The sequence below is a fragment of the Amphiprion ocellaris genome, chromosome 10 (genome assembly GCF_022539595.1).
Source record: "Amphiprion ocellaris isolate individual 3 ecotype Okinawa chromosome 10, ASM2253959v1, whole genome shotgun sequence".
NCBI lineage: Eukaryota > Metazoa > Chordata > Actinopteri > Pomacentridae > Amphiprion > Amphiprion ocellaris.
This window is the reverse complement of record NC_072775.1, coordinates 16,793,695-16,807,137: the sequence shown is the minus strand read 5'-3', so window position 1 is coordinate 16,807,137 and position 13,443 is coordinate 16,793,695. Positions and strand designations below refer to the sequence as shown.

General features: G+C 39.7%; 1 protein-coding gene across 9 annotated transcripts in view; it reads left to right on the top strand.

The window, feature by feature from the left end:
* tnr (tenascin R (restrictin, janusin)) overlaps positions 1 to 13,443 on the top strand; it is a 181,968-nt gene that overhangs the window by 153,652 nt on the left and 14,873 nt on the right. For all 9 annotated transcript variants that reach the window (XM_055014368.1, XM_055014374.1, XM_055014373.1 and 6 more), the window contains one exon: positions 10,771 to 10,901. In XM_055014368.1, coding sequence (XP_054870343.1) covers positions 10,771 to 10,901 — 131 coding nt within the window. The remainder of the gene's footprint in view (positions 1 to 10,770; positions 10,902 to 13,443) is intronic.

Genomic DNA, 13,443 nt, shown 5'->3' with positions numbered 1-13,443 from the left:
TGGATGAATCTGTCCCTGGGGATTAATAAAGTTTAGTACAAACACAAGTACGTCTTGCACAGAAAAAAAATATCACCAGTGTTTATGTACCAGTTAATCACCACCAACATGAAGGACCTCTAACACTGGCAGTCAATTTGATGGCTGAACGGAGGGATTTATACAGGAAGAGTTTGAAAAAATGGATGTAGAGTTAGACGAAAGCAATCGTGGTTTTCTTTCTCTATATCAGTCAGTATCCATTGTCACCGTCTCATTGTTGTAATAATTCCTAATGATTAGTAGCAGGCCATCAAGAAGATGGTTGTTATCTAACATGAGCCTGTCAGACACAGACTCTGCAATGAGGAAGAAAATACAGGAGAGCAGATATGCTACAGAATAGAGAGTAACTCCTTTGTCAGGACCTTAATGGTTATTGGGTATTAACTGACATCCCTAAAGTGACTTTGTGTCATTTCTGTTTGCATTTGTACTTTAACCTACTCAATACCATGTGGTGCTGTTTTTTCAAACAGCCCCCATTGTGCTGAGAGGTGAACTGTCTGTGCTTTAAAGAGTCGTTTGATTCGTTGTTAGTATAATGAGCCATGTAACTTATCCACATCACATCAGTGTTTTAAATTTTCTTATTGAATGATTTCACTTGCCACCTGTGTTTCTATCATTTACTGCCCATCCTAGGATTTGTAAATGTTCACAACACCAAGGATGGAGGACAGAATATCAGAATGAGATGAGATTATTTCTGATTTCACAGTACCACTCAGGTACGTTTGAAAATCTCTGACTTATGTCTATGTAACACTTGTTGCTGAGTTACACATGTCACAGGGGTCTGTATCTTGCTTGACACACAGACACAAGTTGTGATCAGGATTAAACTTTTGTCAGCTTCACCTCCAGCTGACTCCCTTCTCTGAGTAGATTCACCTTTATCGGCTCCTCTGTTGAGAGAAAAGTTAGGGGTGGAGGAATTGTTCCAGTTTAGCTGAATTGCAGCTCTGTAAACTTTGTTTTTTGTAGAGTTCTTGCAAGGGGAGAGAAAAAAAACTTTTCAGTCAGCAGAGGAGTTCATATCCCCCAGGGAACACCAGAGCTACCTGTCCTGCACTGCAGCAGAGATGAACTACTCGCAACAGAAACAAGCTCTGACAACCTACGAGAGCAGGGCTGCAGAGACTTCAAAATGTAAATGGGGCTCAGGAAAATTAGGAGCACCTACAATCATGTCAATGGTGTACATACATATAGTAACTCATACATAAACAAATGTTCTTGGCAGTTTAAGGTGAGTCTAATTTGGAAGCACAATCTCTGCTAGTGCACCGTGTACCTCAGCCTCTCAAGAGGGAAAAGAAAGGAAGTCAGAAACACATATTCCCAGCCTAGTTAGAAACTCTCAAATAAGAGGAGTTGAGAAATTGCTGTGATGTAGGCAACACCAAGGAGTGGGCACAGAGGACAGGTATTTTGTTTAGTTTCAAATATCATGTGTTACTGAATCAAGAAAATGGTTAGGTGCTTGCCTTTCTTGCTCTACTCTTCATGGATTTGACTACATTTATCCTTGCTATGCCATTTTGGAGAAAATGTCAGGTGGATAAAACAGAAGTAGATCAGATTTCTCCATATGCGAGGAAAGGCATCTGCCGGAAGTTCACTGTCTTGTAATTCAAAATTGTACAAATATTATTCTGTTCGCAAATACAGTCCCTACATGGAAAGAGCCATATACACAGAAGTAAAGCTGACTCTGGTATCTTGTCCTGCTGTCTTCTTCTATACACTACTGTTCAAAAGTTTGAGGTCATTTAAAAATGGCCCTATTTTTGAAGGAAAAGCAGTTTTTTCAATGAAGATAACATTAAATTAATCAGAAATACAGTCTAGACATTGTTAATGTGGTAAATGACTATTCTAGCTGTAAACGGCTGATTTTGAATGGAATATCTCCATAGAGGTACAGAGGAACATTTCCAGCAACCATCACTCCTGTGTTCTAATGCTACATTGTGTTAGCTAATCATGTTGAAAGGCTAACTGATGATTAGAAAACCCTTGTGCAATTATGTTAGTACATGAATAAAAGTGTGAGTTTTCATGCAAACATGAAATTGTCTGGGTGACCCCAAACTTTTGAACAGTAGTGTACATATTTCAGTGTTGTCCTTGAACAAGGACAGCTGTCATATTTAAGTTCAGTGAGATTTCTTTAAGTTTCACCGCAATTCACAAAAGGACTACCTTAAGTAATGACAAGTTTAATCAAGCAATGCTTTGCAAATATCAACATTTATCACATTTTTTGAGACGCTGTGCCAACCTTTCTGTACGGATGGGTACCAAGCCCCAGTATTAAAGGAGCCCCAGGGTGAAATTTTTAAATACCAGAGGATCGATAAGCTCTGACGTTAACAGTTCTGCTAATGGTACCGCAGAAAGTCAGACTGCTGTGTTGCACATTAATTCTCATCACCATAAGACACGTGTTTGATGTGTGTGTCTATGATGTACTTTCGCTTTCCAAATCCTAAACAGAGTTCTGTCTGTCAGAGCTACAGACTCCGACATTTCACCAGAGCCGATGCAGAAAATGTTCGCTGTCAAAACAGTGACAAGTCCTGTGCATGTCAGAGCAAAAACACGTGCAATCTGTTGGAAAAAAGTTCATCACATTCGGACAGAGAAACACTCAGTTTGACTGCTGAGCTCGTAAGTCATTCCTCACTAACGAGGTACGTTATCTTAGCTAGCGGCCCGCATGGCGTTAATTAAATCATACGAACATAGGCTAAAACTAAGCAGTGGTTTGTTTAACTGTGGTTGGGTTCATACATTTGATCTGAAATTCAGAGCATTTTTTCTCTTTAAAAACAAAACAAACAAAAAAAATTTAAAAGTACCAATAAGAATACCATTAAAGTACCTAATGAATAAGCAGTATCGGTTAAAGTAATAATCCTAACTGTACCCGTCCCCACTCTCAGTACACATACTATATACAGCAGGTTGTATTTACACAGCTATGAGCCAGTTTATGTAGAGTTGCAAACACAAATATGCAGCAAGACAGTCTTTCCCCTTTCAGGACTGATGGTGACATGTCTCAGCAGGGGGCGCATCAATCAACCACAACTTCAGAGAGATCTTCCAGTATTGTTAATTAAACTTCCTAATTGAAATCTTAAAGCTAATTTCTGTTCCGCTCACACAGCTTGTTTTCTTGGGCTGTTCGCTCCACTGGGAAATGTCACGTTGTGAATGAGCTGTGAGAGAAGATGAGACCATTGATTGTTTTGGTCAACTACCCCAGCTTTAGATCTATCACCAGCTCATCATGTCTGCTGCTCTGTTTGTGTCTGCGGTTGTCTAACTTGCTCTTTGAGCAGTTTGTTCCTCTGTCTGAATGTGTGATCACAGAGTTGTGACTTGTCTGCTGCTTTAGTTTATACACACTGACCCTGTGAATAGAAGGAAAAATGAAGGCAAGAATATATCCATTGTGATTAGTAGTAATGTGATTTTTAATTTAGGGTGCAATCGAAGTTGACCAAAATCCTTTGCAGAGAAATTTTATATGCAATTAAGTTCTTAAAATCAAGTAGAATACATTAGTAACTGTAACAGACATGAAGCAGCAGGGGCCTGAAATGCAGTTGTGAAAAGCCCATTCTTAAGACAGGATTTAAAATTTAGCATAAGTGTGTGTAATAACTGCTCGAAAAACCAAAAATATTCTGGAGCACATAAGCCTAAATCACCAAAACGTACAGCATCAAAGCCAATCTCGCTGTGCCTAGTTTTCTCTATGAGGTATTAACTCTTAATTTCTCACCCAGAAGCATAATAATCAAATATAATCATGCAAATGAATTACTACTATGCTGCATATATTTGCATACAGTCTGAAATTCAGTTTCAATACCTTTTTAGCTCTTAGTGGGTTCTTAATTAACAAGAGGATGTCATTTGGGAGGGATTTTGTTTGTTTGTTTTGTCAGTGTGATGCACATAGTGGCATATACAAAAGTATGCTGTCCAAAGGCTAAAAGGTCAAGCCATCAAGTTTTAACTTTTGTTTTGGGAAGTGATGGTATTTCCACATGCATGCTTAACACGGCACAGAGAGAGAGACAGGGAGAAAAGTGGATGATCCATTCAGTTGTGTTTTTTTCCTCTTTGCCGGTGGTGCAGGTCTTTGTCGATTCCCAAGCCTCTTAACCACAGCTCAGAGTGGTTTTGTTGTCTGGCCTCCATGCCTCAAGAGTTCAACACAGCGTAAGACAGCTTGGCTCCCCAAAGGCTAATATTTAAGCTATAGGGCTGAAAAATAAGGGATTTTGCTGCGGGTGTCTCTATAAGCTTGTAGGCTGCAGCACCGGGACTTTTTCCTTCAGATGTGTCCAAGCCCACTTGCTGAGAAGTGCTTGGCAAGTTTTTGAAGCAGCAGAGCTTCTTGCTGCAGGCAGCTCACAGAGCTCTGGTTGATAGTTGTTCAGCGAGTGCTGAGTGCTGCTATTACAGAGCCATAATCTTCATTCTTACAGCAATTGATAAAATTTTGACAGTTCAGTGTACTTTTAGGAAACTTGAGTCCCCATAAAACTTGTGCTGTTAATTGTTTTATGGTTAAATCAGGGTTTTTCTGCCTCAGAATGGGCATTGAGGGTGACTATGCACAGCAGTAAGCATCATCAGTTTGTAAATGTCTTACTTTACAGAAATATACCCATTTTCCTGTTATTTCTGGCCATTTTATTGCAAAAATATGTATTATACTTGAGTAAATGAAACCCAGTTCACAAATGTGGTTAAAAAAATAATTTGATGACAGCATTTGAAGAGGAGGATTGGTGTGAGTTTGAGGGAGAGGTTTGACGTTGGAAAAGGGGAGGCAGATGCTATTCATGATATTCATAACTTGAAAACGAGCTTCATTTCGTTCATGCGCACCTAACGAGACAATGGGCCTCTGAGATGTGGGCAGTTTCATTATCATATTATTACATAGAAAGTAAGCTGAATTTCATTGGAAACTAACCTTCGAAGGCTGCCACCTTCTCTTCTGCTAGCTACATGGAAGACGCCAGAATAGGAGGTGGCCAATGTCGCTGAACAGCTTCAGAGATTTTACTTCAGCGCTAGTCTCACTTTGCTTGCCCATGCAGTCGTCCATAATGATCTGGGTGGACCACACCATCATTCTGCTATAGGACGGAACAAATCCGGTGTGCTAAAAAAAAATCCTCTATAGATATTTACATACCGAATACAGTGTTTATTTTATATCATGTATAATTATACACTACAACCATTGGTATCATTACTTATTCATCTAGAATGATGTCTATGGATTTGTTAAACATGTTGTTAGCTGCATTATTAAAAGGAAGAAGAAATGTCCTTAGAAATGCTGCTTTTCATCTCACCTGGCTGGAGAAGGAGGTCTGTGCTACACCATAGGGAACAAAATAATAGCATCTAACTGAACCCAAGTGTAATTTGCAGATGTGTTTACAAGTTAAGTTGCTGCAGATGCTTGTCTAATAAGATACCTTGCCTGCAACATAACAAAGCACTCCCTGGTGAATATGTTTGTTAGACAACAGAGACTTAAACAGGAAAGGTAATGTGGACTTTTCAAAGTCTCTCGCTCTTGTGTTATGTTCAAGTTGCTGTCTGGCTCGGTGTCTGCTCTGCTGGAGGGTGCTATTGTGAAAGTAAAATATAATAAACATACATTTCTCCCAAGTGATTGAGAAAGCAGATATATGCTGCTGCAGACAGTTGGACTTCAAAAATAATAACACTGTGCTTGCTTTGCCATCGTAAATCCATCTGAGATCCATCCAAGTAGCATTTGGTTACTTTCGATTGGACTTCATAAATACAAGTAAATCTCCCATACATCATTCAGGCAGAAACTTTCCCTTGCAAACTGGCACAGAGAGGCGGTATCAAGTCCAAAAGAATAACTTACTCCCTTTTGTCTCCCTGTAACAAATTGCTGCTGCCCATGCTGCCCTTCCCATCTGCTGCTCTGTGTGTGTGTGTGTGTGTGTTTGTTTTTTCCTTGAGAACTGTTGACGTGTGTTAATGAGTCATTAGATGTAGCCAAACCTATTCATCTCAATCCCATTGTTCAAACCCCCTCATCTGAAGATAGCGCTTCGGAGCTGCCAGAAACTGTGACGACACCTGCTCACCTGCTCGGGTGCGCTCCATGCAAAGGTTTAATTGGAAGTAGAAAATTGAGAGAAGGAAAGACAAGCAGACAGATTTAGCTGGAGAATAAAGAAAGAGGAGGAATGAAGACAAGCAGAATGACAGTTATGTACCCTCAATTTTTATGCATTGAAAACTCTCCGTCTCCCTCTTTCACCTATCCTAATGCGCCACTGGTGTCCATCAAGACATGGGAATGACAAGAACAAAAGATAAATCCAATTCACTCTCTGGCACATTGACTTAGAATGACAGCTTGCTGGATAAGGAGAAGGTGAACAAAGAAGGTGGAGGAATGTAAAGAGAAACACAAGCATAAATGGAGATAAGGAGAGTGAAGGAGAGGAAGATCCCAAGTTGATGTGGACAAGGGAGGAAGAGGAGAAATGAGATGCAGAGGAGGTCAATAAAGATGGGGAATGTGCAGGAGAGGGGCCGATTGGCACGCCACCATGGACTTCAGCACAATCCGCAAATTGCTGCTTTTTATCTGAAAGCACACAACTCGGCCTCTTGCTCTAAACACTCTTTGTTTCTGCTTTTTCTCTCTCAATCCCCTTGTCACACAGCGTGGCTCTGCCTATCAGTGTCCGTAAGAGAAGGCACCCTGCATCTTTCAGGAGGTTATCAACGCGGGTACACGCTGTTAATTACAGAGCTGTCATTGATCGTTCCATATGTGTGCACACACAAGGATTTAACTGACAAGAGTGTGTGGAGTGAGTGTTGTTGGGTGTCTTTGTATGAGTTTTATGAGGTCTGGGTTCAACTTAGGGTTAGACATTGAGCTGAAAGTTTAGCCTCCAGCACTTCTAGCCCTCTTAAACAGTTAAAAATTCAAGCCGTTTACAAAAAACTACATTTGTTTCATGACAAAGGCATACATGGAAGAAAAAACAGAGTGAATCAAAACCCTGACAATCGGGCAAAGCGAATCAGAGAAAGAGACAGCCATGTCGTAGATATCTTTATTTCATATTCACAGTGGTGACATCGAATTGCAAAGCGCACAAAGCGCACCACCTCATTTGTCTCGGCGCCCCGGCCTCCCTTACACTAAACGCTACTGGGTGACTGTCTGACGATGCGCCCCAGAGTCATGATGTAACTCCTGGAAACTGATTTTCTGAATAGAGGGTCATCTATTTTCAATCATGCACTAAAATGAGGTTACGGCGTGTCAATGCTTCAGTTACCATGTCGGAAGATCAGATATTGAGTCAAAAAGGGTGATGTAAGGTGGGGAAATTGAGGTGAGTCTCCATGTGATGTGGTTAAAGTATCAACAAAGGCACTATATTCAAGCCTTGTTTAAAGCTGTGCAGGGACCAAGAATATATTTGGGTGATGTGATGTAATGTGCAGTAAAACTTGGGTGGGCTTGCTGATCAAGGGCTTGAATGCTTTTGAGGCTGATATGCTGTTACTAAACATGGAAGTGTCTCACTGCTCTTTTTCCTTCGACCTGTGGGGATTGAGGATTACTGACGTGGATATTTTATCCACCTCATCGTAGACAGACTACATGTTCAAGAATGTGTCGTAAGTTAGATTTTTTTATAAAGATATGAGTGCCTTTTCTTATGTTGTTTCAATTGCTTAGAAAGTAGAGATCCAAGCAATGTCTCCAAAGTTATATTATTTTTTCTATAAATATAGTTTCCAGATGAAATCCTTTGTTGATGTCTAAATTATCCTGTAAGTCATTGGTTATAAAGCATTGAGGAATAAAACTGGTATTGTCATACTTTTCTTTTATTGTCCATGTTTTCAAAGCTTAATATACACCAATCAGCCACACCATTTAAACCACTGACAGGCGAAGTGAATAACTTTGATTATCTTGTTACAATGGCAGCTGTCGTGAGGTGGAAAATTTTAGACAGCAGGTGAACAATCAGTTTCTGAAGTTTTGTTGGAAGCAGACAAAAATTGTGCCTTTGACAAGAGGCAAATTCTGGTGGTAAGAAGACTGAGTCAGAGCATCTCCAAAGCAGCAGGTCTTGTGGGATGATCGCAGTATGCAGTCATTAGTTTTATTCAAAGTTGTCCAAGGAAGGACAACTGGTGAACAGGCAACACATCATGTGTTCCAATCCCACAGAGGAGTCACTGAAAACCTAAATGCTGCTGTGACAGAAAGGTGTCAGGACACGGTGCAAAGCAGCTAGCTGTGAATGGAGCTGTGTGTCTGCAGACTGGGCAGAGTGCCCATGCTGACACCTGCCTAGTGCTGAAAGGCCTCCAGTGGCCACATGAGTATCAGAACTAGACCATGGAGCAATGGAAGAAGGTGGCTTGGACTGATGAATCATGCTTTCTTTTACATCATGTGGATAACCAGGTGTGTGTGCATTGTTTACCTGGGGAAGAGATGGCAGCAGGAAGCATAATGGGGGAAAAAACAAGCCAGCAGAGGCAGGCAGATGCACTCAGCAATGCTGTGCTGGGAAACCTTGGAATCGGCATTCATGAGAATGTTACTTTTACCATCTATTTAAGCATTGTTGCTGACCACATTAACCCCTTCAAGGCCTGGGGATAATTCACCCTGCCACACTGCAAACATTGTTCAGGAATAGGTTTAGGACCATGATGAAGAGTTTATGGTGTTGACTTGGCCTTCAAAGTCCCCAGATCTCAAACCGATCGAGTATCTGTTGGATGTGACGGAAAAACAAGTGTGATCCGTAGTAGCCACACATTGCAGCTTATAGAACTGAAAGGTTTTGCTGCTAACCCGGTGGTGCCTGACACTACCAGACACTTCCAGAGATCTTGTGATGGCCTCAAGGGTCAGAACCGTTTTGTGGCACGAGTGGATCGATGCAATATTAGGCTGATGCTATTGATGTTGTGGCTGATCTGCGCTGTCACGAGACCTTGATTGTTCTCTCAAAACCAATAAAAACACATAAATGAGTCATTCCACTGCATTGGGTGACATGTTCCTTCATTACATAGCGAAGTTAATCCCACATACACAAATGCACTATGTGTTTAATATACGTTTGTTGAATGCTGCATTAAATCTAAAGGAATATTGAGATACACACTAGTACTGCACATTGTCTCTTTATGTTAACAGTTAACAGGAAGTGCATGATAATGATAGCTCCATCCTTTAAATATTAAATATTGTGATTTAAGTGGCAGAAAAATGTAAATGGCAAAATCCTCAGCTGGTGTCAGGTTTTATCAAGCGACCAGGTCACTGCTGGGTCTGTCCAGAGAGGCAAAACCTGAAAGAAGTCCAGTCTTTTTAGGTTGCATTGTTATAGACTGGCCTGTAAACAGAAAGTTGGCAAAGACAAACTGATTTGTACATCATTTACCTCCCTGCAGATTTCCTGTAGGTCAGTGGGGTCTAATTTCCAGATTCATTTGTGCCTTTAAGGCACAGATTCTACTGCCTACAGTACTGCTGATTGTTTTTCTGCTGATTGTTTTGCTGGCATTGTCTGCTGCTTTTTACTGATAGTGAAAGAGCCACGGCTTGTCTTCATTAACAGAAAGCCTCCAGGACACCAGACTGAATTCAGTTCAGTTTATTATTGTGTCTTGTCTGCTTATTTATTTAATAAAACTATTATATAAATCCAAACCCCCCATAACATGGAAGATAAATAATACAATGAATACAGAAATTGCCTTAAAATAAATGTTTAAAAAAAGTAGGAATAACAAATTAACACAGCTGATGTATGTTGTAAAAGTACATTATTTCTAACTATTCTGTGTGGAGCTCAGACGTCTTTATAATGAAACTGTGAATTAACCAACTCATTATTAACACATTCTTCATTTAGCTCTTGACTGATCATTTGCAAACTTATTACTTTATCTTACAGCTTTTTTCCTAAAGCCGGATTGCTATCAGCTAAATATTCAACCTTTAGGACCTCAAATTGCGATACGTCATATGCTGAAAAATTCCATCAGCATATGAGTTCCAATTCTAAATTAACAAAGGAGTTTCTGCCTCTTTCCCTGAGCAGAACCTTAATGCTTTTTATTTGTCACATAAATAAGAAAGAAATGTAAGTGTTTTATCATAACAAAAGCACTTGGAGTGTCTTGATTGTTATTTTTGTAGCATTAAAATGAAACTAAAAAGAACCTAACAGCAGAATTTAATTTCTGTGCCCACCTGCATCAGGTAGTTCCATTCAAGTTTCCCAAGCACAGGGGTGGTACTTGGCTCCTGTAAAACTGCATATTTAATTCTAAATACACTAATATTATGCGATATTCTTCAGCACTAGTCTTGTTTTCCACATCAGGTGTTTGTCTTGCCCTTCCCAAACACTAGTGCATCAACTTAAACAGAATGACTGTAAATGAAAACAATGGTGTTTTGAAGAAGTGGGTGGACAAATTAACACCTTAGTCAATATTTAAGCACTGCAACACACTGCAGAGCATATGTGCAGCAAAATACAGAAAACAAAATTACAGCAACTGTTTATCCAGCAGAAGTATTTTGTTTTGCATCCAACTAAACTGAGTCTAAAAGTAATTTATTCTCTCTCTTTTTGGCAGCCATGGACGCACCCCTGAACCTGACAGCCAGCGAAGTGAATCATCGCAGCGCTCTTATTTCCTGGCAGCCACCAATTGCAGAAATTGACAACTACATGCTCACCTATAAGTCTGCAGATGGCAGCCGGAAAGTAAGTGAAATACGGGACTTTTGTGTCCAGCATGTACTTAAAATCCATGACTGTTAACATCTGCAGCCAATATGTATCTCCATATGTGGCGTTTCTGGAAGACCTAGCGAGCATCAATCAACAGTGAATGTGTACAAGAGATGAGCTATACTTTTGTTTATCCATTCTCCTGAAAATAGAAACCTAACTCTGCACGTATGGAAGTTCCTTCTTGTATTATGGAAAGTACAAAATTGAATCAAGTCGTTACACTGGAGTTGAACAATGATGACGAAAAATACTAATGCACAATCACAACTTCATGACAAGCACTTTGCAATTCAAACTTTATCCTTCATTCATGTAATCCCTTGATGTGGAGCATGCACACGTTCAGGGACACAGGAACACACACACACACCGATGCACACACAGGGGAACTACACAGTGAAATTGCCTGTCCAATAGAGATATTACTCTAATGTACCTCAGTAGAGACATTGCTTATTTTGATTAAACGTTTTGATGTGGCTGAGTAATGGTAATAAAGCACATTAGTAAGAGCTGTGTGGTCAGAACACATACGCACATCCATACTAATGTAGTGATGATCTGCCACAAGGCTCCGCCTCGCACACACACACACACACACACACACACACACACACACACACACACACACACACACACACTCCAACAGTGTAAGTGTGGCAGTGCTGTGCGGTTGACCATCGGGTGTCACTCATGCACAAAGAATGCAACAGTAATTCTGCAGATGGTCCTTTTTAAAAGATTTGACTTTCCGAAGCAAACAAACCTCTTCTTTTTTTTTTCTCTGCCTATTTGTCCTTTTCGACAATAATGTTTTGTTTTTACACAAACACTAAATCAATATTTTATGTCCCATTCCCAAGACGTTGCATACGTTTGCATGTTTAGTTCAAACAGACTTTAAACCACATGTTTTTCCCTACAGAATACCTATCAGTATAATAAGTGTGCATGCTAGGGCTGCACAACATAACACATCACATCATAACATGTGCAACATGAAGAAAGGAAACACTGAAACACGTCAGCTGCAGCTTTTTTCTCTGCTTGATACAGAAAGAAACCTGCTTGTCTTCTTGTATTCCATAATTAATCTACAGTCTGTCTGATTGAACATCATTTACTCTGATTTAAGGATTCTTGGATATGTAGTGGTTTTTGCAATTTTATTCACAAGACACAGACTTCGTTGACAATTTGTCACAAAAAGAAATGCAGTGTCAGTTGTATGGAAATATTTCAGCTACAGAAAGCATGATGTTGACCAAAAACAGGTCCTCTGCCACTGTGTCTTGAAATTGTTGGCAAATCTAGATCTGAAAGCCATTCAAAGCAAAATACTATTTCAGATGCTTTTGCCAGTTTTACATGATATGATAAAGATCATTATGGCTTTTATCAGCTTTTTTTAAATTATTATTATTTATTTTAATATTTAGTTCCAGTCCCCTAAAAAAACATAAACAAAATCAACCTGATCATTGTAGGATTCATTCTTTCCAAATATTATTATCATCTGTTGAAAATTTCTGTTTTTTCATATGGCAATATCTATTGCACACAAACAAAATACAAATCTAAACTAAATATCTCAATGTCAGTTTCCTCCAATATCATACAGCCCTTGAACATATAATATCCAAAAAGAACATATTTAGATTTTAGACTCTTTACAATACACTATTTCCTTCTGTACAGATGGATAACTTATGTTCATACGACCAACACACAACAGCTTGTTAACTTTAAAGTGTATTTGCTTCATGCAGTGTCTCTGTTCTATCATAAATACGGGGTCATACTGACAGACATTCACCTTCAAACAACAACTTACATGAGCTTTCCACTTCTCCTAATCGAACATCCAAATATTAGCACACACCTTATTTTAGCTTACTAGGTCAGGAAGCAAACAAATATCCACTGTGGAAAAGTGAACTTTTTACCAGAGACATGTCTTAAAATTGTGTGCTGATACAGAGTTTCACTTAAGTCCATTTATATTTACCTAGATGTTGATTTAATATGTGTTTGACGCCCTCCTCAAACAAACTGGATGTGATGCAATCAGCTGGAAAGAGGACATTTGGTTCACACCATAAGTTTAAGTGTATATAATAATGCCATGCCATCAAGTTACTCAGAGAAATAACGTTAATCAGTAACAGCTGGTCTGGTCTGTCACAGCCCATGTTTTTCCACCAGTGACCGACACTCAGTGCCAACTAAAAATGAGAAGCTGCTACCTGAATATTTTGGGTGCTGCTCTTTGGTAATAAGAGAGGAGAGATAGGGGAAGGATTCTGTTTCAGTTGGAGCTAATCTGTGTATTTTGACAGCCTAGCTGCCAGCTTTAATTTAGCCAATATCAATCCATTAATATATGCCTGGATCAGTCCTGATACTGATCCCCAAGATGGGTACAGGACATCCTTACTGCTGACCTCACTTTGCACATAGCTAATGAGCCGCTGCATCGCATTAAGCGGCTTAAAAACCTCCAAATGTCATT